This window comes from Dunckerocampus dactyliophorus, chromosome 2 (genome assembly GCF_027744805.1).
Source record: "Dunckerocampus dactyliophorus isolate RoL2022-P2 chromosome 2, RoL_Ddac_1.1, whole genome shotgun sequence".
Taxonomy (NCBI): domain Eukaryota; kingdom Metazoa; phylum Chordata; class Actinopteri; order Syngnathiformes; family Syngnathidae; genus Dunckerocampus; species Dunckerocampus dactyliophorus.
In genome coordinates, this window is record NC_072820.1 from 23,249,777 (window position 1) to 23,272,634 (window position 22,858).

At 40.9% G+C, this 22,858-nt stretch overlaps 1 protein-coding gene across 1 annotated transcript in view; it reads right to left on the minus strand.

Moving 5' to 3' along the window:
* brinp2 (bone morphogenetic protein/retinoic acid inducible neural-specific 2) overlaps positions 1 to 22,858 on the minus strand; it is a 206,578-nt gene that overhangs the window by 91,225 nt on the left and 92,495 nt on the right. Inside the window, exon 2 of the mRNA XM_054769147.1 lies at positions 18,988 to 19,425. Coding sequence (XP_054625122.1) covers positions 18,988 to 19,358 — 371 coding nt within the window. The 5' untranslated portion in view covers positions 19,359 to 19,425. The remainder of the gene's footprint in view (positions 1 to 18,987; positions 19,426 to 22,858) is intronic.

The window sequence follows — 22,858 nt, forward strand, 5'->3', positions numbered from 1 at the left end:
GCTTATACACCGGAATATTAATTAAAAATCAATGGAGTGTCATTTATTGCGTGTCTTATTAGCATTTTTGCTATTGTGACAATCTGTAAAGTTAGGCTTTCTATTGCAATTTTAAAACTAAAAGCCAATAACGATATTTTCCTAGCTTGTTTTCTATGAATTCATTGACAAAATATAGTAAGAAGAGTTGAGTTGTAATATTAAATAATTATATTAAATAAGGGTTTCAAGAGACACCCAACTCACGTGATGAGACGATACACGAGATTGGGTCCACGGGAACGAGATGGGACGATACTTTAAAAATATGACTGGACAAACAAACTTTTTTATTTAACCAAGTCACAAAACCATGCAGGGGGAATTAAAATGTTTATTGTCCCACAAATTAACGCTAAATTATATTATTGTCTACATTTTTTAAAACCAAATAAACCACTGTTACATAATATCCATCCATTCATCTTCTAAGCCGCCAATGCTCATTAGGGTCACAGGGGTATGCTGGAGCCTATCCCAGCTGACTTTGGGTGAGAGGCGGGGAACATCCTGGACTGGTCGCCAGCCAATCGCAAGGCACATATAGACAAACAACTATTCACACTCACATTCACACCTATGGGCCATTTAGAGTCACCAATTAACCTAACATGCATGTTTTTGGAATGTGGGAGGAAACCGGAGTACCCGGAGAAAACCCACACACGCACGGGGAGAACAATCAAACTCCACACAGAGATGGCCAAGCAGAGATTCAAACCCAGGTCTTCACGATCTCCTGACAGGGTGGCCAACATGCTAACCACTCGGTCACGGTGTGGCCCCTAATACATAATAATAATAAATTATAATAAATCATAATATGTTGTCTTTCAGTCTGTAATGAGGCACAATTGGCGTTTGTAATATTTGGCAATTTGTTATGTCTGTTATTATTGGCCCCTGCGCCACACTTTGGACACCCATGCGTGTTTCCCCACAAGGCAGGTGCTGACAGTGTGGAAATCCTACGCAGCGGATACTTCACCTTTGTATTTGTATTTAATGACCGAATAAATGTATGATGCAAGAAAACTTCCTGTCACTTTTAATGAGCACACCTACTTGCTAAATATAGCTACCATGCAGCTAAACTGTCAACACATCTCCTCTACGTATGAGGTGTGTTATGAAGCGGAGTTATGGTTGGCATATTACGCCTTCATGTCGGACACACACTCCAGGCACCCTCGGTGCTGCTCCGGAGGTCAGGAGAATAGAGTATAATAGTGTAGAGCGGTGGCCGCCATCGTGCTCCGATCAGACTCGGTACTGCCATTACTAATGTTGATGGTGATTAATGGTAATGGTGATTAAGGGTGCAGACAAGTCCGAAAATCTACGTGTTTTGATCTGATAAATCTAGTAACTTTGATAAAATGTACAGTTACCAAAGCTTCTGCTTGGATATTAACACACGTGGCAGCTGTTCAACTTCGATGGATAAACATCCACACGTCACTCGCTGATGCTGGGAACAAGGTAGGTTGGATTGCAGGGTTAAGAGTGTGTGTAACGCACTTAATGTGCACTTCCAAAATTGCCGAGCACACAGCCACTTCCATATTATTATCATTTATGGTAGCAATGCCATAGTTGGCAGTCTGATTGGCTTCTGGCTGAAGTGTTCTTGCGAGACAGCTTTTCTTGAAACGAGAAATTTCTTGCGCCCGACACCCCTAATATTAAAGCATTAAAACTGTTAAATAGATTTAAAAGGAGTTTTCATGGTTAAAAAAAAACTTTTGAAAATGAGCATGCTTATCTGCCATACTGAGGCATAGTCACATGACTGTCACATGACAACCACTCCATAATATTTCCTATATGTCACGTAATGACTTGATGAGGGCAAGTCAAGCACAAAGCTGTACATTCACACTGAGTCACTGAGCAATCCCACTTGGGCTGCTAGCTTGTGGGTTGAATTTGCATTTTTTGCAGAATTTAAGCAGAGCATATCTGTCAGCTCTTTTCAACTTTTGTCATGCTACAGAAAAATTGTGTTTGTTTTGGAGTCCACACCAAAAACAATACACTTCAACTTGTTGTAAGTGGACATGACTGCAGGAAACACAAGAAGACATTCTTTAGTTCCGCAATAAATCTCTGCTCTAATGAGGCCAACAATTAATCCAAAAGATACCAGCGGAGTGTGATTGAAAAAAAGCATCATAAAAAAGTATGTTTAGTTCAAGTAGCTATACATCCTCATTAGGGTCGGAGTTGGAGCTGGAGCCTATCCCAGCTGACTTCAAGAGTGTTTATTCACACTTACGGACAATTTAGTCTACAGTCAACATTTCATGCATGTTTTTGGGGGGTGGAAGGAAGAACACCTTCCAACAAAACACTTCCGGCCTTCACGTTAAAAGCGCTGCACATTACATCGTCTGACTACATTGAACAAAAACAAAACAGTACCTTCCAAAAACATAAAATTAAACACACAAAATTAATACAGACTCACCATTTCCACAAGCCTTGGAGTTTATTTTCCAGAGGTAAGATGATTACATCATTGTTTCATAGGTCAATGAGGTAGCATGAATGGACTTGACATCAAATAAATATGAACACTAGCACTCAAAGCACACATAATGTCATCAAAGCTCACCTTTATGCAGTCACACCCAGTGCCAGCATTTGGGAACAAGGATGAGGTGAAAGAAGAACGGGGAAAATATAAAAAAGTCTATTTGTGACAACTTTCACTTTGTTTTTCCTCGGAGCACACAACTATGGTGTGTTCAAGGACTGCTGGGCATACACGCTTTGTGAAACATAATGAAACAAAAGACATAAACATGCAAAAAATATATGCTTTCTAACATAGTGTATTCATTTCCCCCCCAAAAAATAGCTTAATTTCCAAAATTGGTATGCGTTGACATTGTCTTTCCTGAGCCACCACCATATCGTGGTGGAGGAGTTTATGTGTCCCAATGATCCAAGGAGCTAAGTTGTCGTGGACTTTTATGCCCCTGGTAGGGTTACCCATGAAAGACCCATTGTCCTAGGGGAGGGACCAGAAAAAGAGTGGCTCAACAGACCCCAGCGATGATAAAAAACAAATAACCTAACATTCCCTTGGCTGGGTCTGCACCCATGGGGCCCCTCCGGGCATAGCCCAAAGAAGTAACATGAGTCCCTCCTATGAGTGGTGAGCTCAAAGGGCCTAAGGTGTGGCCAAAGGGGTCGGGTGCAGAGCGAGCTGGGTGGCGGCCGAAAGCGGGAAGCTTGGCGGTCCGATCCTTGGCAGCAGAAGCTAGATCGAGATAGATCTGCTGGGGAAGGAGCCTAAGATGAGGTGGAGAAGTTCCGGCTAGATATACTCTTGATCAAACTCTTAAGACCAGCTGAAAAATTGCTAGAATTTGCATTTTGCACATTTGGATCTTAATGAGGTTTTAAGTAGAGCTACAATATGCAAAAGCAAGAGCACTCTGAAAAAGTAATTTATTGAAAACAATTAAACTCAAATAGGCTGTTTATCAGCTGATCAAAAGTTTAAGACCATCGCTCCAAAAATAACAATAAACTTTCCAAACCAGAACAACCCATTTTCTCAGTAGGAGTCAGTAATGCTCTACCGTTCTTGTTAATCACTTCAAAAATTAATCTGTGCATGCTTGATGCGAGTGTTTCCAGGAGGCTAGTGGGAACATTACTCTAAGTGGTGAAGATTGGCTTCACGAAGAACTGTCTGGAACTGATGGCCATTTTTATAAACTTCCCTTGCCATCCATCCCCAATGTTCTCTACGGGATTTAAATGAGGGGAACATGCAGGATGGTCCAAAAGAGTGATGTTATTCTCCCTGAAGAAGTCCTTGGTCAAGCGAGCATTGTGAACTGCAGCGTTGTCCTGTTGAAAAATCCAGCTGTTACCACACAGACGAGGGCCCTCAGTCATGAGGGATGCCCACTGCAACATCTGCACGTAAGCAGCTGCCGTTTGACGACCCTACACCACTTGAAGCTGCAGAGTTCCACTGAATGAAAAAGCACCCCAGATCATGATGGACCCCCTCCACTGTGCCGGTTAGAAAACATCTCAGGTGGGATCTCCTTGTCATGCCAGTAACGTTGGAAGCCATCTGGACCGTCAAGGTTAAATTTTTTCTCATCAGAGAATAAAACTTTTTTCCACCTTTCAATGTCCCATGTTTGATGCTCCCTGGCAAAGTCTAAACGGGCAGTTTTGTGGCATTGAAGGAGATGGGCCTGTACGTTGGAGTTTAACCCACTCAACAAGAGGGTAGATTACCTCCGCCTTCAGGTGGGGGGACGGGTCCTGAACACCGTGTTCAAGCATAAGGGTGTCCACATGTGCACTTGGCACCAGGACACCCTGGGCCGCAGTTAAATTGCTTATTCAGAAAAAAAATGTCACTCGCTATTGTTTTTTGCATTTTGAAACTTTACTTAGAACTTCCTTAAGATCAAAATGTAAATTTTAAAATTTTTCAACTGGTCTTAAATTTTTTATCAGGAGCATATGTTAATTTAAAAAATCAGCGCTGTTTCGTGTTTGACTACAACATATTATTTGTCAAAAACATGCACATTTATGCAAATGGTATGCATTTTCAAGCATAACATGTTGATCGTGTTCGGAATAAACCATACCATCATATAAACCATAATAAACCATATACCATCATTAATTTAACTGTGACTTTTCAAAAAGGGAATTCATTTTCAAATTCCACTGCTTCTCTGTCTTCTTTTAGAATTCAATAATGACCGGTATTTACACACACTTCTGCGTTTTTGTGTGTCGAGCAGAAAAATGCTGGTATTGACTGATGAGCGTTACAATAAGAAGTGTTTTCTGCACACATTCTACACAGTACTGTAGTATGCTTAACTACTTAACACAGAGAGTGTGTGCTGTGCTAACGTGCTCTCCAACCTGCCTTCCTGTATTACTGTCATACCGCATAATTAAGGATGCCTCACGTTCCCCATTAAATTTCTCTTAGCTATTTTGAGAACACCGCTGTCACCAGTCCTTGTGTAAAGGCGTGTGAGGCTGATGTGTCCTATTTCCGTGTCAAAAAGAGCTATTATTGGTACTTATTCATGTGCCTATATTTTGCATCTAGTTTCCAAGAGTGTTAATGTCATTCATTTGATTGGAAGGCACTTCAGGTGTAGGTTTAGTAAACAAGGGTCTCTCATGTTATAAACCATCATGTGATGAAGATGACTGTCTTGGGCCATTGCTCAGCTTCCTGAATCCTACTTTCAGGAAGCTGCACACATTCATAATATATCAGGGTAAAACTACAGTGGAAGCTCATGGTCTTTCTCTGCAGCCTCCGTCCCGGTCAGTACTATGTCTCCCTGTACTACCATAGCAATCTTTGTACCTGTAGGACAACGACTGCAGGTACAAAACAACAACCAGAGATAACATAATAGAGACGCCTCCACTCTAGTCCATGTAGGACAGGGATGTCCAAGGTGTGGCCCAGGGGCCATTTGCGGCCCACGGCTCTTTTTTATTGGCCCGCAGCAGATAAAATATAATTTATTGGGGTGTTACACTCAGCTCATATAGACAAGACCATACATGATATTGGGTTCACAAAAACAAGACGAGACAATATCTTAACATTACTTTTAAGAAAACTACGATCATAAAATATAGGGGTGGACAAACATAGAGTCACAATGCGGGTACATTTTTAAATGTTTTATAACTCTGCATGCAAGACCTAAATATAATGCTTTTAACCGCTGAACTGTTGAAGTGAAAAAAAATCCTAAAACTAAATTGACAACATTTTAAATGTTCAAATAATTATGACAGTTGTAGCTGCTACTATTAATCCTTTATGTTGATGTGTCGTTATGTAAAGACACATGTAGGTTAATTGGCGTTTCTAAATTGTCCATAGGTATGAATGTGAGTGTGAATGGTTGTTTGTCTATATGTGCCCTGCGATTGACTTGCGACCAGTCCAGGGTGTACCTCGCCTCTCGACCGAAGTCAGCTGAGATAGGCTCCAGCATGCCCCCGTGACCCTAATGAGGAGAAGCGGTATAGAAAATGGATGGATGGATGGATAGTTTTATGTTTACACAAAAAGAACAATTCCCATAATGCTTAAAGTCAGGAGGTAGTACATTTTTGAATTCTGCAGCAGTTGTGTTTTGATTTTTTTCTTAAATGTGTTTGATCAAATGTAGAATTAATACAGCTTCTGCATGGACATTAACACCGTGGCAGCACCCGCCAATGACAAGTGGCTCTGGGAACACCAAAGTAGGTAGAATTGCAAGGTTAATAGTATGTGTGAAGCACTTAATGTGCGGTTCCAATCTTGCCTCGTGCACTGCCACTTCCATATTAGTAGTGATACCATAGCTCACTGTTTGATTGACTTCTGGAAGAAAAAGAAAACGTTTTTCGAGAATAACGTAATATTATTACATTATAACATAGAATAAAGTTGAAATATTAAAGAAAGACATTTTTTTAAGTTGTAATATTATGAAAAATTAGGTGGAAAATAAGGTTGCGAAAAAGTTATAATGTTACAAGAAAAAGTCACAATATCATGGGGATAAAGTAAAAAAGTGGCAAAAATATTAAAAACGGCTGTATTTTTACGAGAATAAAGTCAAAATATTAAGAGAAAAAAGTTGCAATTTTAAGAGTACAAACCCATAGTATTATGAGGAAAAATTTCATTTTAGTAGCATACAGTTGAGTTATTAAGACATATGCATGACTTGAAAATATATGTTCCTTCATCGTTATGTGTATTCAATGAATGATTGCAGCCTAAATCTGAAACTTTTTTTAAAGCCAAAAAAGACAAAAAAATCCTTTTATATGCTCCTATAAAACTCCAAAGTTGAAATGTTTAATTAAAAGCATTTGAAAAAGTGTCATATAAAGGTTCCTCCTAATATCACATTCTCATGCGGAATAATTGTTTTGATGGCAAGTTCATATTTTGACAAAAACTTTCTATGAGAGTGTTCTTATCTCGAGCAATATGAGGTGACCATCTTTGCATGGCGCTTCTGGAGCTTTCCAGGCATGCATTACAGATATATGTGCAGCTGCATTATTTATGACTCTTTCTGCAACAGAGATATTACTTATTGATGTGCAGAGGTATCTTCACATCAGAAAAAAGTTTGCAAAGTTTTAATAGATTGCGCAATTTAAAAATTCACACAGCCGGAGTAAAGCAATGTACTTGAATGCTTATAGTTGTGATGATAGAACATGACCAATTAGCATAATTTCCTCTTTCACATGAAGTGCCTTTTACTTTATGCACCACAGGAATAGCATTTAAAATGAGTTTCTGTTTCTTCATTCTTCTGTAGCTGCTTAATTTGAAATGATTTACATTTAGGGTGCATCTCATCCACAGTCCTGATAGATAATGTATCTTGGTTACATAAGATACGATGGAAAGAAAGTTGGGATGTAAATCTCTTTGTGATGGACAATTCGATTTGAATCTACATACACAGGTTACAATGCGATTAAAAATTTTTAAAAACAGAACAATTCAATCGGATTCGATACAGTGTACAAACGATACAATTCGATTTGACTCTACAGTTAATGTTTATTGATGTAGACATTCATTTTACATTATAAAATAAAGAAGCCGATTCTATAGAAGTGACATTCTTACAGTATTTTATCCCCAAGCATGCTGTAAGGCAGGGTTCAGGCGTAATGATAAAAATAAACACTGAAAGAAAAAAGTAAATAACTACATCAAATTTTATGCAAATGTGTATCAATTTTGGAAATATGGCCATTATTTTATTTTAAAAATAATATATAGTTAGAAATCCCCCAGTTTTGCATATGTTGTTTGTTGCAAGCGGCGACATGTCTCACTTTGCTTGATGGTTCTTGATCGCACCATCTAAGTTTATCCCACGCTGCACAGATAGACTACTATAATGTACTTTTCCCCTTTTTCTTTCACCACTATGTGAAAATGTATCAAGGCAAGATCTGATGACATTATTGAGTGCTAATATGAATATTTGTTTGTTGGATTTGTGCACAACCTCAAGGTAATTCATGCTAGCAAACTACGACGTCCGTCTGCAAAACAAACTCCAGGCTTGTACTGGTGGATGCTGGCTCTGTATTCATTGAGCGCTTTTCATTTGACGTTGTTCCTATCTTAGTTTTACACAATACCTAATATATGATACATTTGATCGCTATAATGTACGCATTGCTACTCTTTACATCCAGTCTTGTATTCAGTCACGGTAAGCTACGGTGAATGTGCCACAATCCTTTCGCCGGCAGCCCAGCCTCTGACGTTGTTTAAGAGACGAACTGTCAACCGGTTGCTAGTCTTGCAGTACCCGGTGAATGTCTCTACATTCGATTAAGGATTTTTGACTGATTCTTATCGATCAAGGAGGCTTCTATCAGTGCAGGCGTATCGCTTGCTTGTCAAACTGGATATCCGGTCGCATTGGTTTATCGTTCACAACCCTAAAAGAAAGACAACGAAATGAGACATGACAGAGTTTGCTTAAGGCTTCCACACTCTTCTGACCATCCAACGCTAAATTAAAGTAGCCAACCCCTGTAAGCAAATTAAAGTCAATTCAATGTATTTATATTTGCATAAGTAGGTCAATGATAGCTCCCCTCATAAATGAAAAGAAAACACAAGTGAACCCCACATGAGCAAACACTTGGCGACAGAGGCAAGGAAAAACTCCCTGTGGGAAGAAACCTTGAACGGAACACTGGCTCTGTGGGGCAGCCATCTGTCTCGACCGGTTGGGTTAAGCTACAGAAACAGAGTAGAGGGACAGATGGTAGCTCAAATGAGAAAATAGGAGAGTCTTTATCTTAGTCCAAGGAACACAGAGACATATCCTTGGTACGTATCAGCGGATCAGGAGAAAGGGGTCAGCTCTAACTAGGCTTTAGCAAAAAGATGAGTTTTGAGTTTACTTTAAAATAAAGAGAGGGTGTCTGCCCCTCCCCTCTGGTTGATTTAGAGGAGCCTGATAACGAAAGGCTCTACCTCCTCTACTTCTAAGAGTTCTCAGAGTCACAAGTAAGTGTAAATTGTGGGAGCACAATGTTCTCATGGGTTGATATGCCACTAGAGCTCTTTAAGATATATTGGTGCCTGACCATGCAGTGCTTTATACGTAAGATGGATAATTGTTAACTCAGTTCTAAATTTTACAGGTAACCAGTGCACTGAGGCTAGTACTGATGAAATCTCATCTTCTGGTTCTGGTTAAAACTCGTGTAGCAGTGTTTTGGACCAACTGAAGAGTCTTTAAAGATTTATTAGGGCAAACTATTAACATGTTACAGTTACAACAATCCAGCCTGGAGGTCACAAAAGCATGAACAAGTTTTTCGGCATCTGGTAGTCGCAGGAAATTTCAGATTTTGTTTTTTTTGTTTCGTGGATGACAAAATGCTGTTCTTGACACTGGTCATATTTGGGAACGAAAGGAAAGATCCCAATCAAAGATAATGCCAACATGACTGTGCTGTTAGGGGTGCGTGCAAGAATGTCTAGGGCAGTTATATAATTTGCAACCTTGTCTCCGAGGTGCTGGGAACCAAGGACTATGATTTTGGTTTTATCTGAGTTTAATTGTGTTTTAAGTTTGAGGTCATCCAGCTCTTGATGTCTTTAAGACATACCTGGAGTTTGGACAGCTGACTAGTTTCATTAGGTTCCATTGATAGAATTTTTTGTCATCTGCATAAAGGTTGACGTTAATGGAGTACTTTCTAATCATTTCTAAGGGGGAGCTATAAAAGTCGTATGTCTTCCCTGCCGTCTGGTCCCCACACCATCACATCCCGGTCCTCCGGCGTGAACCGTGCACATTCCTCCTCCATCTCCTCGAGCGTGACAAGCCATTCACTTTCATTTTGGTTTTTCTGCACATAATCATTATTGTCCAATACGTTGCCAGTACAGTGGATGCCCCGGTTAGTGTAGTGTGTTTTTCACCAGCCCATCTATCCATCCATCCATTTTATTCTGTTTATCTGGGTCCGGATCGCCTAGGCGGCAGTCTCAGTAGGGAGGTTCAGACTTCCCGGTCCCCGGCCACCTTTCACTTCCAGCAGGAGGACACTGAAGAGTTCCCAGGCCAGCTGTGAGACATAATCCCTCCAGTGTTTCCTAGGTCTGCCCCGGGGTTTCCTTCAGGCTGGACATACCCAGAACACCTTAGCAAGAACGCGTCCAGGAGGCATCCAAGGTAGATTCCCAAGCCACCTCAACTGACTCCCCTCGATGCGAAGAAGCAGCGGCTCTACTCTGAGCTCCTCGCAGATGACTGAGCTCCTCACCCTATCTCCACCGTACGGAGGAAACGTATTTCAGACTGCTTGTATCTGCGATCTTGTTTTTTTTGGTCATGAACCAAAGCTCATGACACTAGGTCAGGGTAGGAAAATAAAACTGACAGCTTTGCCTTCTGAGAGCTAAGCGCTCTCATACCACAACGGTCTGGTACAGCGACCACATTACTGAAGACGCTGCGCCGATCTCACACTCCAACCTTCCCTCAGTCGTGAACAAGACCTCAAGATACTTGAACTCCTCCACCTGGAGCCAGACCTCACTCCCAACCGAAAGAGTGCAATCCACCCTTTTCTGACTGAGAACCATGGCGTCAGATTGAATGTACTGTTGAGCTTACAATATTGTGTTTTTAATACATTACATGCATATAACTGTGTTTATAATGTATTTTTATACCAAAACATGCTTGTTAGCAATTTATTCAGTCGTTCTTAGTCAGCTCTGTTGCCGTCTATGATGTCATGAGCAGCTGACTCGGTAGTCAGTTACATCACAAGTCTCTGCTTTTCTCATTGATCTTGGCTGCAAAATAAGCCGCAATGGAGCCAAATAAATTTGCAAGTGCTAGCATTTTGATAAAGAAGGTAAGAAAAACTATTGAATTCTAAAAATAACTCATACCAAAACACAGTGGTGGTTTCCATGTGGATCTCGCTGCCACATCACCATCTTTGTCAACAATTAAGTCTTCAATGAAGGTAAAAGTAACTTTAAATGATAATTTATCCCATTCATTTTTAATGTATATGCATTTCTAATTGTTTTCTGCATGTCAAACTTTAATTGTAAAACTAAAAAAACAAGTGTTTTGGGTTAATTGGAATGGATGAATTGGAATTACATTATCTCTTATGGGAAAAATTTATTTGGTTCAGGTAACCGAGGTTCTACTGTATTTTAAGCAGTGACTGTCCTAGCATTAACTGAACAATACTGTGTTACCTTCCACAATTTTGTTTTACATCTTTAAGTTTAACGAGGGAAAGGCTTCTTGAGACGTCATCTGAAATGAGCACGACTAGTCATGCAAATGAGGTGGAGCCAGGGCCGAGCCAGAACAATAGATGCTAACAAGCCAGTATCAGAGTCGTTCATACCCAACTACAGGGAGCTACACTTCCCTTTGATCGGAGGTGCTAAAGGGAGGAGAGGATTAGACCACCACTCCTCCCAGTCTTAGTGTAAGGAAACAATAGCAGGAGGGTGTTGGCACACCAATTCCGCCCACTCTTACTGTATTTAAGGCCTAGGCTACCAGCACTTGTTAGTTCGCTGACGAAGCTCTTCGGATGAGGAGCGAAATGTCCGACACCTTCTTCACAGAAGTACAGATGACGTATCAAGAAGCCTTTCCCTCGATGGACAACTCCTGTACGACTGAGAGCCTACACAGACGCATCTTTAAGTTTACTTTTTTTGGCATTTTACTCACCTTGTTTGTTTTCCTTGGCAGGCAGTGTAACTTCCAGCACTGAACGGGACTACAAAGCACACCGGGAGACGCTCTTCAATTTGTGTGTGGCTGAATTAGTGTGTGGCTTGAACAGGAAGGCTGAATCGTTATCGATTCATTGGTTGACATTTGTATGTCTTCCCTCAACGCACTTCTGGACGATGACAGTGTCTTCACATTTTTTCACCAGCTCTCTTCAATGTCACGGCCAGTTGTGCTTCCTTGCTGTCGTGATTTCTGCCCATTCAGCTAGCACAGTATGTGATTGACTGTGATTCATGTCTCCCTGTTCCTTTCCTGCGTGTTCTCAGTTCGCCCTCGCCTTATTCACGGTGCAGTTTTATTACACCCCCGCACTGTCGCTTTTTGTCAGCTTTACGTCCATAGCCTTTTGCTATCGCATTCTGTTTACATTTTTGCATTGTTGCATTTCAGTCGACATGACTGTTCTTTGTGCGTTCTGTAATAAATTATTTTCTTCCATTCAACGCTGTCTTCATTGCTGCGTCCAAAGATGAATACATGAACAAGGGGTGTCCAACGTGCAGCCCCCAACTTGTCTTTAATTAGCCCGCAGAAAAAAGACAAAATGTCAAGAGAAGATGCTGTAATGTTGATACTAATAAAATAATAAAACAAAGATATGTCTTTAAATACATATAACACATTAAGCCATGACATAAATGTAGGGTGACCAAACATCTTGCTTTCCCAAGACAGGTACTCTTTTCACATCCTGTCTTGGCTGCCCTTCAATCCATACATCCTCTTTCTTTTATCTGGGGTCTGGTCATGGATGCAGCAGCCTCAGTAAAGACTTCCCCCTCTCTGTCCAGCTCCTCCCAGAGGATCCCAAGGCATTCCCAGGCCAGTTTAGAGACAGTCTCTCCAACGTGTCCTGGGTCTTCCACGAGGCCTCCTATCGGTCGGATATGCCCTGAATACCTCCCCAGGGTTGCCACCTCATCTGGCTCCTCTCAATGTGGAGGAGCAAAAGATCTACTCCAAGTTTCTCCCGGATGACAGTGCTCCAGCCATTCTATGGAGGAAACTGTATATATATATATATATTTTTTTTATTGAGGAAAATGTGCTGCTTTTCATTGTTTTTCATTGGGTCATTAAATTGACCTGTATTAGGGCACTCTGTGACATAATCCCTGATAGGCTGCCGTGTAATGTAATGTAAGATAATGTCTCAATGTTTTGTGTTATTACCGCCGGCTAGTGACCAGAATACTATACACAGTATATTTCATTATGTTTTGACAAATAATAGACCACAGTCTACTACGAAGCAGTGATCATGTATTAATTAATTTCTGGAAAAAAAAAAAAACCAATATAACGAGGGAGTGATAATTTAACTGCAATATTGCGAGGGATGGCTGTGCTAGAAAAATTTCCACGGACATTTTGAATGGGTCTGAGTGAAAGTTTTACCTGGAGGGAGAAAGAAGGCGAAAGACATGTCTGTGTTAGTTTGTCTGACGGAGCAACACAAATGGAATGTATGGGTGAGGCGGTGGCCACATTGAGCTGAGAACTTGTGAGTTCTACCACATTGAAGCAGAATGGGTCTGCTTCTCTGGCCAGGCGCTGTGTTCTTGCATGTTGCTAGAATGTTATATGCACGATATGGCCCGAAGGGTGGTTCTATACTGTAATTATTTTTCGACTTTGTTCATCAATGACATCACCATATAGAATCTTCCTAAATATAAATATAAATAGCTGTTTCCCCCATTGAGACCTATCCAATGACATAACATATGTTGGGGTCCTTTGTACGGCTTGGGCTGAATGAGGGTTCAATTACGGTGCCACGTTTATTAAATCTTCCCATCATCTCCATCCTCCATCTATTTTCTGTAGCGCTGGTCCTCACTAGTGTCACCCCGCCTGTCGCCCGAAGTCAGCTGGGATAGGCTCCAGCATGCCCCCGCGACCCTAATGAGGAGAAGCGGCATAGAAAATGGATGGATGGATAGTTGTGGTAGAAGAAGAACAAACGCTTTGCTTTGCAGGCCCATAATAACAATGTCCTATCTATGCCGAGGAGGCATACTTGAAATGTATTGAAATTATAAGGCATCTTTGAGTAAACTTCCAGTATCATTTGACTATTTCATTGCTGTGCCCTGGTTTTTGGAAATGAAAATATGGTTAACCTAATAAACAACTGCACAACCTTTGTGTTTGTAGGCATGACTCTCTGGGTGGCCATGGTCCAACAAAAAAACTCATCAAACTTCAGCCTGCATTTAGAAAAAGGTGTGAATCATTGCAAATAAGGAATGTTTCCTTTTTTCCAATGGGAGTGATGAATGGCTCTTAACAAAATCATTTGAAATAAGGGGTGGGAATCTATAAAGGAGTACAATTTGGTGATGGTCCAAAATTAGGATTGTTCAAAAGTAAGCCTGTGCTTGACTGGGCAGCTTTCAGCTTCTACATGTCTTCTTTCCTCACGATTGGTCCCTTGAAAAAGCCCTGTGGTTGTTTGCTTCATTTCACCACATCCTTTGTGCTACACGTAAGGTATCTGTCCGAACAACAATGTGGTGGAACTCACAAGTTCTCAGCTCAATGTGGCCACTGCCTCACCCATACGTTCAATTTGTGTTTCTCCGTCAGACAAACTAACACAGACTTGTCTTTCGCCTTCTTTCTCCCTCCAGGTAAAACTTTCACTCAGAAATATGCAGTGTGCTTGAACACCTCATCAGTGAAGGGTGCATTTTGCTTATTAGGAGGGGGAAAGGAGACAGAAGCTGAGTTGTTCTTATTCTGTGTGCCTTCTATGAACAAATAAACCGTACACACACATAATGAAGATGATTAAAGAATTTCCTGACGATAATCTGTCAATTCCAACTCTAAATAAACTACTATCCATTCTTCACACATACTGAGGGCACTGTGTGGCTGTCTGACAACTGAGACAGTGTATAAAAATCGAGGCATTATGGCAATAATTGTTGTCGATGGAATCCTACAAAAACAGAGGGCAACTGTGTGGATGTACGATAATCGAGAAAGAAAGAAAGAAAGAAAGAAAGAAAGAAAGAAAGAAAGAAAGAAAGAAAGAAAGAAAGAAAGGTGTAATTTTTTTAAAGTTATAATATTATGAAAAACAAACAATTAAAATTGTAATTTTTGAAAAATTAGGTTGCGAAAAGTGACAATCTTACAATCATCAGGGTTTACCCTAGGATTTTTTTAAGCTGTGGTGGTGGGCTGCATGGGAGGCGGACTGCTGCCGCCGTGTCGTGCTGGTGCTACGTCACCGAGGCATATTTTTTTTTTTGATATATTTAAATTTATTGTCGGTAATAATGTCAACATTAGGGTCGTTTTGACAGGCTTGAACAACAAATGCATTAACTTTAAATACCTTTCTCTCAGCCTTTTATTCTGCTTTTTATTTGTTATGTGCCAACAGGGCAGACAGGTGATTCCGGGCACGTTTTTTTAGAGTAGAGCAGTAAAATATTTTTATGATATTTGATTTTGATATTTGATATATTATTTCAAATTAAGTGTGGTCAATATATAAATAATAGGCTATATTTATATAGCACAGGCGTGCTCACACTTTTTCAGCCTATGGCCTACTTTTACTATGACCATGTCCCAAAGATCTACAAGTCAACGGATAACTTTTGTTATAGATATAGACATCTTACCGTGCAGTTAGTTTATGCATGATCAGAAGAAGAAAGATGAAAGTCGCATTATACGTGGCATCTGTTCTCCACTTTTTTTTTTTTGCTGCCGAAGATAAAGAGCGACTCAGGAGGGGACTTGATGTCAGCTGACTGATGTCATATGACATCTACAAAGTGTGGTTATGATGTGGGTGACGCGACCCACACTACCTTCGCCATCGGCGTAATGGAAACACCTGATATAGCCTCGACAGTATGTCCATTCACGCAATGTGAAAAAACCTCTAAAAAAACTCATTTCCAAGGTGTGGCAGCTTTTATTTTACCATGGCATTGCACCACGATCCATTACATGTAGTGGTAAAGTAAAGTCATGTCAAAATCTTATGGGGATAAAGTCAAAAACAGCAGAAATGTTAAAAACAGCTGTAATTTTATACAGTAGAATAGAGTAAAAATATTACAAGACAAAAAGTCACAATTTTAAGAGAACGAACCCATAGTATTATGAGGAAAAATAATTTTAGTAATTTTAGTACCATAAAGTTGAAATATTAAAGAGAAAATCATTTTAGGTATATAAATTGGGGAGAAAGTTATCAAATTGTGGGAATAAAGTGATAATATTACAAGAAGAAAATGTTATATTTAAAAAATAAGTTGAAATATTTGGAACATAAAATAAAACTGCAAAAATGGGAAAAAAGCGCAGAGACCGAAGTTCATATTGATAATATACTTTTTCATCTATTTCACAAAGATGCAATTTTTTTCTAGAACTGTATATACGGTAATCCCTCGTTTATCCATTCCAGACCGGACTGTGTTAAATTGATTTCAGCAAAATATTAGTCAATGTTAATACAGTAAATGGAATACTGTCATAGTTACAGCATAGAAAAACTGTTTATGACTTTCTAAATATGGGGTTTAACATTAATAGAGCCCTGTAGACATGAAATAACACCCCAATAGTCACTTTTACACTCCTATTATTCTTCAATTACATCACATTGCTCAGGCTACGTGAGATCACTGCAGGGATTGCCAGGGGACTGCCGGCGCTAGCATAGTGTAACGGATGCCAGGCAGTGTGGTTACACAAGTGCACGTTGGGAAAACCTCACTCCCTCTGCCTTGAGTGGGTTTTCTCTGGTTTCCTCACACATTCCCAAAACATGCATGTTCGGTTAATTGGCAAATCAAAATTGTCCATAGGTATGAATGTGAGTGGTTGTTTGTCTATATCTGTGCCCTGTGATTGGCTGGCGACCAGTCCAAGGTGTACCCTTGTACCCACCTCTCGCCCAAAGTCTGCTGGGATAGGCTCCATCATACCCACGCTACCCTAATGAGGATTAAGCGGCACAGAAAATGAATGAATGACACTCTTAATATTATGAAGAAAAATAATGTCATTTTAAACAGCATAGAGTTGAAATACTAAAGAAACAATATGTAATTTTTAAAGTCATAATATTATGAGAAACAAACAAAATTTAAATTTGTGGAAAAATTAGGTTATATCATAATATTATGGGAATAAAGTCATAATATTACAAGACGAAAATTTAGGAAGATTATTTAAGAAGAAAGCTGAAGTATTTGGAAAATTAAAAAAAGGCAACAGCAAGAAAGAGGAAAAAAGAGCAAAGAGACAAGATCATATTAATAATAGGTTTTTTCACCTATATCACAAAACTATGATGCATTTTTTTCTTGACATGTATACAACTTCTTAGCATAGTGTATCTACATGTGGTGCTTACAAAATATCGAAGTGGCCCTGCATCCTTACATTTTTCAGTATGTGGCCCTCTGGAAAAAGTTTGGACACCCTGTTTTAGGGGCTGCCCTGCCAATCTGCTTTGTGGCCATCATGGCTGGAGCCCGATATGAGGTCCACTCGGTCCGTACAGGTCCTGCCGCAATCTGCTATTTCACATGACTCACTTGGACTCTATTATTTCAAGGAAATACAACTGGTCAGTTCCAATGCCAGAAAAGTACGTATTTGTTTGAAGTTTTGAAGCATTTGGACCAATTGAGCGGTGCTATAAAATATACTGATACAAACATTGTTGCCTCTGCCAAGGAGGTAATGTGTGTGATTGTGTGTGTTTTTATGTTTATGTGGAGGCAGAATTATAAACAATGCTTTTAAAAGGTTGGGAGTAGACACACATGCACACGTGTACAACCCCATTGCTAATAGTGTTTGGGGGGTCTGAAGGCCCTGGGCAAATTACATGGAAATGGCAACACATAGAAGCTTAAATCTAACATACACATACACATAGTGGAAGCAGTGCAGCCAAGAGACATGCTATGGAATGAAGATAATAGATTGTTGGGAATAAATTAATACAATTTCATAGAACAAAAACTAGAATTTAAGTCAGTCAGTGTTTCTGATAGTGTTTAGGCCAACAGAGAGGGCTTTGCTGGACCTGACACACACCACGGGCCCGCACGGTGGTCTAGTGGTTAGCATGTTGGCCACACAGTCAGTCTGGAGATCAGGAAGACCGATGGGCATTTCTGTGTGGAGTTTGCATGTTCTCCCTGTGCGTGCATGGGTTTTCTCTGGGTACCCACCGGGTTCCTCCCACATTCCAGAAACATGCATGTTAGGTTAACTCTAAATTGTCCATGAAAGGTTGTTTGTCTATATGTGCCCTGCGATTGGCTGGCGACCAGTCCAGGGTGTACCACCTGTCACCCAAAGTCGGCTGGGATAGGCTCCAGCATATCCCCACAACCCAAATGAGGAGAAGCGGCATAGAAAATGGATGGATGGATGTTCTGTGATTGGCTAGTAACCAGTTTGGGGTGTACTCCGCATCTCAAGCAAACTCAGCTGGGATAGACTCCAGCTCACAGACCCTAATGAGGACAAGCTCTACAAAAAATGCATAGATGGATACAGAAATATAATAATAACAAATATGTGCTTTGCATCTATGTAGCCAAGTAATGTAAACCACGGAATTACAGTAAAAAAGTACTCTATTGTACTTGTAGCAATAAGATGCTATTCTGGTGTGTAATGCACGGCCCAGACAAGTACTTTTAATACTGACCCTGCAGCTTGAGAAGAAGTGTGGTTGTTTGCTGAGTCGTATGTTTTTTACAGCGCTGTCTGCTCATGCCAATAAAGACGAGCCTGCAGAGACTTTCTCTGCACAACTTTCACACATTGTTTCTTTAACAGGGTTGAACTCTAACAAATAAAACATGTATGCTGTTTCATGATTTAGTGATTTATTATCCCTAATGTAAATAATTTATAAAGCGAACGAGCTTGGGAAGCACTACTTGATGCAGCTTCAAACACAGGGAAGAAAGAATTTCTTGTCTTTCTTTTAACCTATTCCATCTCTAAACTCCACAGAGAAGTATCTTTGTGTCTTCTCAGCACAAAAAGCCCATGCAGACAAGTAGCCCCATCCCCATCTCACCTGTAAATCTTGTATCTGGTAGAAAATCCCTGCTGGAACCTCTCTCGGAACTCTGTGTACTCAGAGCATCTGTGGAAAGGTCCCTTTTCTGACAGCAGCCAGTCCAGCTGCCCTCCACTGTGCCTTGTGCTGAATCCCCATGCTGAGGAGCTGGAGGGAGAGGAGGACGATGACGAGGGGGACGACAGGGAACTGTGGAGAGGTTTGCCCCCGTGCCCCCCAGTGGCCACTTGTTCAGCTCGGATGGGCCACAGCAGCCAAAAGAAGATCCATGGCAAGCATCGAAGCATCAAGGAGGATGCCAACCATTTAGCAGGAGAGGTGAGTCCATGGAAGCACCCCTTTTTTCTCATTGGCCAATGAAATGCCATGGTCCTGGTGGTGATGTACTAAGGCACCGAGGACCCGCATTTCTTCTGACAGTCACCTCCCACTGGCCTGAAAAAGACAACAAAATCATTTGAAATACTTCACAATGCAGATATGTGAACTCTGATGGGCTTTTTTATGTTAAAGTTGGCTACATTTTGTTTTCATTTTACACAAATATATGAACCAATCAAGAAGGCTTACGGAGTTGCGTTTAAATGATTTCAGAGTAGGCCTACACACGCACGCCACACTTCTGTTGGTTGAATTTTGGTTGGTTGAAAAAGCTCAGTGAAAGCAGAGGTGTGGTCTTTACAAAGGCTACAGTTTTCCAAAAGCTCAGTCTTTAAGGAAGAAAACATCTATGGATGCAATCCCAAAACGGAGAAAAACAACTTCTAAGGTTTTTTAAACTTCGAGAACATGACTGAAATCATTAAATCTATGAGGCCCAAGGTAGGATTTTCTGCTTTTGTCTGACGTTTGTTGTTGTCCTATAAGTGAAAATGAAAAAAATAGAAAATGCATAATTCCAAAACATACGTACAAACTTATCAAAGTAAAATGCAGTGAAATGCAACTAGAGTGGAACTTTGGTTTTCGTACACCCCGGCTGTTGTATGTAGTTATTTCTTGATTCCAATTGTGTTTCTCACCATAATAATTCAAAATAGAGCCAAAAAAAGTTGGCACATTGTGTTTTTGAGAACTCTCGCATCAAAAATCACATCTTCAATGCAGGTAAAAGACCAGAACTGACCAGCGTAGACCAGCATGGTCCACCAGCATAGACCAGCACTGATCAGCGTAGACCAGCACTGACCAGCATAGACCAGCACTGACCAGCATAGACCAGCAAGGTCCACCAGCTAAACCAGCACCAAACCAGCATACACCAGCACTGACCAGCATAATTTCCATGCTGGTCTATGCCGTTTTTTTCAGCAGGGACTTTATTCATCTCCAAGAGAAATTCACATTTCCAGCAGCTCTGCAAAAATGTCATAATAAACTGCATCACTTAAAAATGTAACAAACAAGGCAAGATAGGAAGGATAGGAAAAATAAGAAAATACAATAAGAATAAATAAATAAATACGGAACAGATACATAATACTGTAATAGGTCCAGTCGAGTATGTGTATTTTATGGCTCCCCCTCTGTTGTATTGAAAATGTTCATTTATCCCTATCAGATCCCATCATCAAGTATCTCGGGGTGTTGTTCACGAGTGAGGAAAGGTTGGAGCGTGAGGTCGATAGGCGGATCGGTGCAGCGTCTGCAGTAATGCGGTCGCTGTACCGGACCGTCGTGGTGAAGAGAGAGCTGAGCCGGAAGGCAAAGCTCTCAATTTGCCGTTCGATCTATGTTCCCACCCTCACCTATGGTCATGAGCTTTGGGTCATGACCGAAAGAACGAGATCGCGGATACAAGCGGCTGACATGAGTTTTCTTCGTAGGGTAGCGGGACTCACCCTAAGAGACAGGGTGAGGAGCTCGGTTATCCGGGAGGAGCTCAGAGTAGAGCCGCTGCTCCTTCACATCAAGAGGAGCCAGCTAGTCCGGATGCCTCCCGGACGCCTCCCTGGTGAGGTGTTTCGGGCATGCCCAGCCGGGAGAAGGCCCCGGGGAAGACCTAGGACACGCTGGAGGGATTATGTCTCACAGCTGGCCTGGGAACGCCTTGGTGTCCTCCCGGTGGAGCTGGAGGAGGTGGTCGGGGACCGGGAAGTCTGGGCTTCCCTACTGAGACTGCTGCCCCCGCGACCCGGACCCGGGTAAGTGGAGGAAAATGGAATGGAATGGAATGGAGAGCCCATCATTGATATGCATTAAGAATCGTTTTATGCATGTAAAACTATAAAAACGTGTTTTGTGTTAACATTTCAGTCACCTGCTGATGACATCATTGACGGCTGACAAAGCTGACTTGCAGTTCCGGTTGCCATTTTGTAACTTAGCAAGCTAGCTTCTTTGTAAGAAAACTAGGATGTTTTGTGGTAAGAATACATTAAGAACACAGTTGTGCTCACGCTGTGTATTAACCTAACAAGACAACATGCCATATTGTACACTAACTGGAAAATCTATGGAAACCACAGCAAAATTTTGGCGTAGATTTTCGACGTTAACTGAAAAACATGCTAACTGGGGTGGACGCTAACCGAGGTTCCACTGTCCCAACAGAAATGCATTGCATTTAAATGCAAGAAACAGACATATGTGGATAGTTCTACAGTGGTGACATTTAAAGACAATGAAGGGATCCAGTCCTCCCACCTCTCGTCCTCACTGCGTTTGCCTTCAAGTCTTCAAGAGTAAAAGTGATATTTCATTTGTCATTTCCAATTATGTAACATTGTTTTCTGCATGTAAAACTATAATTATTGTCTATAAAATGTATTTTTGGGTGTCTGGAACGGATTCATTTAATTTACATTATTTCCTTTGGGAAGAATTGTCTCACTTTCCGTGTGTTTTGGTTTTCGTCCACCCTTTTGGATCGGATTAATGACAAATGCCAGGCCTGTAGGTCTGTTAAGGACATTGCCTTACCCTTACCCCTCTCCCTCAGCAACCAAATGGCCTGTAATGCTATGGTTGGGTGATCTGGCTCATTTTTCCAGCACAAGGCAGGCAGTGTCATGTTTCATTATCAGTGGGTATTTCGTCCCACACCAAAAGCGCATCCAAATGCACAAATGTGTGACTGCACAAAGTCATAGCAAATATTATTGATTATGAGTCTGACTTGTATGCAGTTTGAAGTTTGCACTTTTGACTCAAGTTGAAAGAGACCGTCTGCGAGGCCCTGACGAGTGCATGTAAACTTCTGATTGCAACAGTCACGTGGTGATAGTTGCCAATAATGCCATCATGCGCTGCCAAAGGAATGATGGGTATTAACACAAACCAAGCGATCGCAAAAGAAATTCTTCCTCTGTGCGTTTATTTTGTCAGTAGAGAAACACACTCCCACATGTTGTTAAAATTGGTGACTGCCTTCAAGTGGAGGTTTGCTGTTTATTTTGCCGTCAATGATAACAGTAATGCTGGCTGGAATGCTAAGAGACAAATGAGCACATCAGACAGGCTATGCAAAGTAGCAGAGAGGATGTTTCAACTGGAATGGGATTTTAAGCATTCCCTCTTTAGCGTGCAAACAAATGAGCAAATTCATTTCAGGTGGATAGTTGCACACATAAACATCAAAGTGCCGCATTTCATTTTCGCTCGCCGCACCCACACATTACTGGAGTTTGGAAAGGGAATTAGAGAAGTCACCTGTCAAATGAAAGCATTTGTGGAACTTGATCTTTCCAGGTGTACTGGAATGTTATGTGGAGTAAAAACCTTTCAAATAAAAAGCTGTTGTTGTATTTTTATGTTGCAAATATCTTGGGAGAGTTGATTGAATGAATAATGTTTTTACTCCGACTAAAATGTAAGTAAACACAAGTTGAATTGCTGACCGAAAAGTACATTTGCACAGGTATGGCAC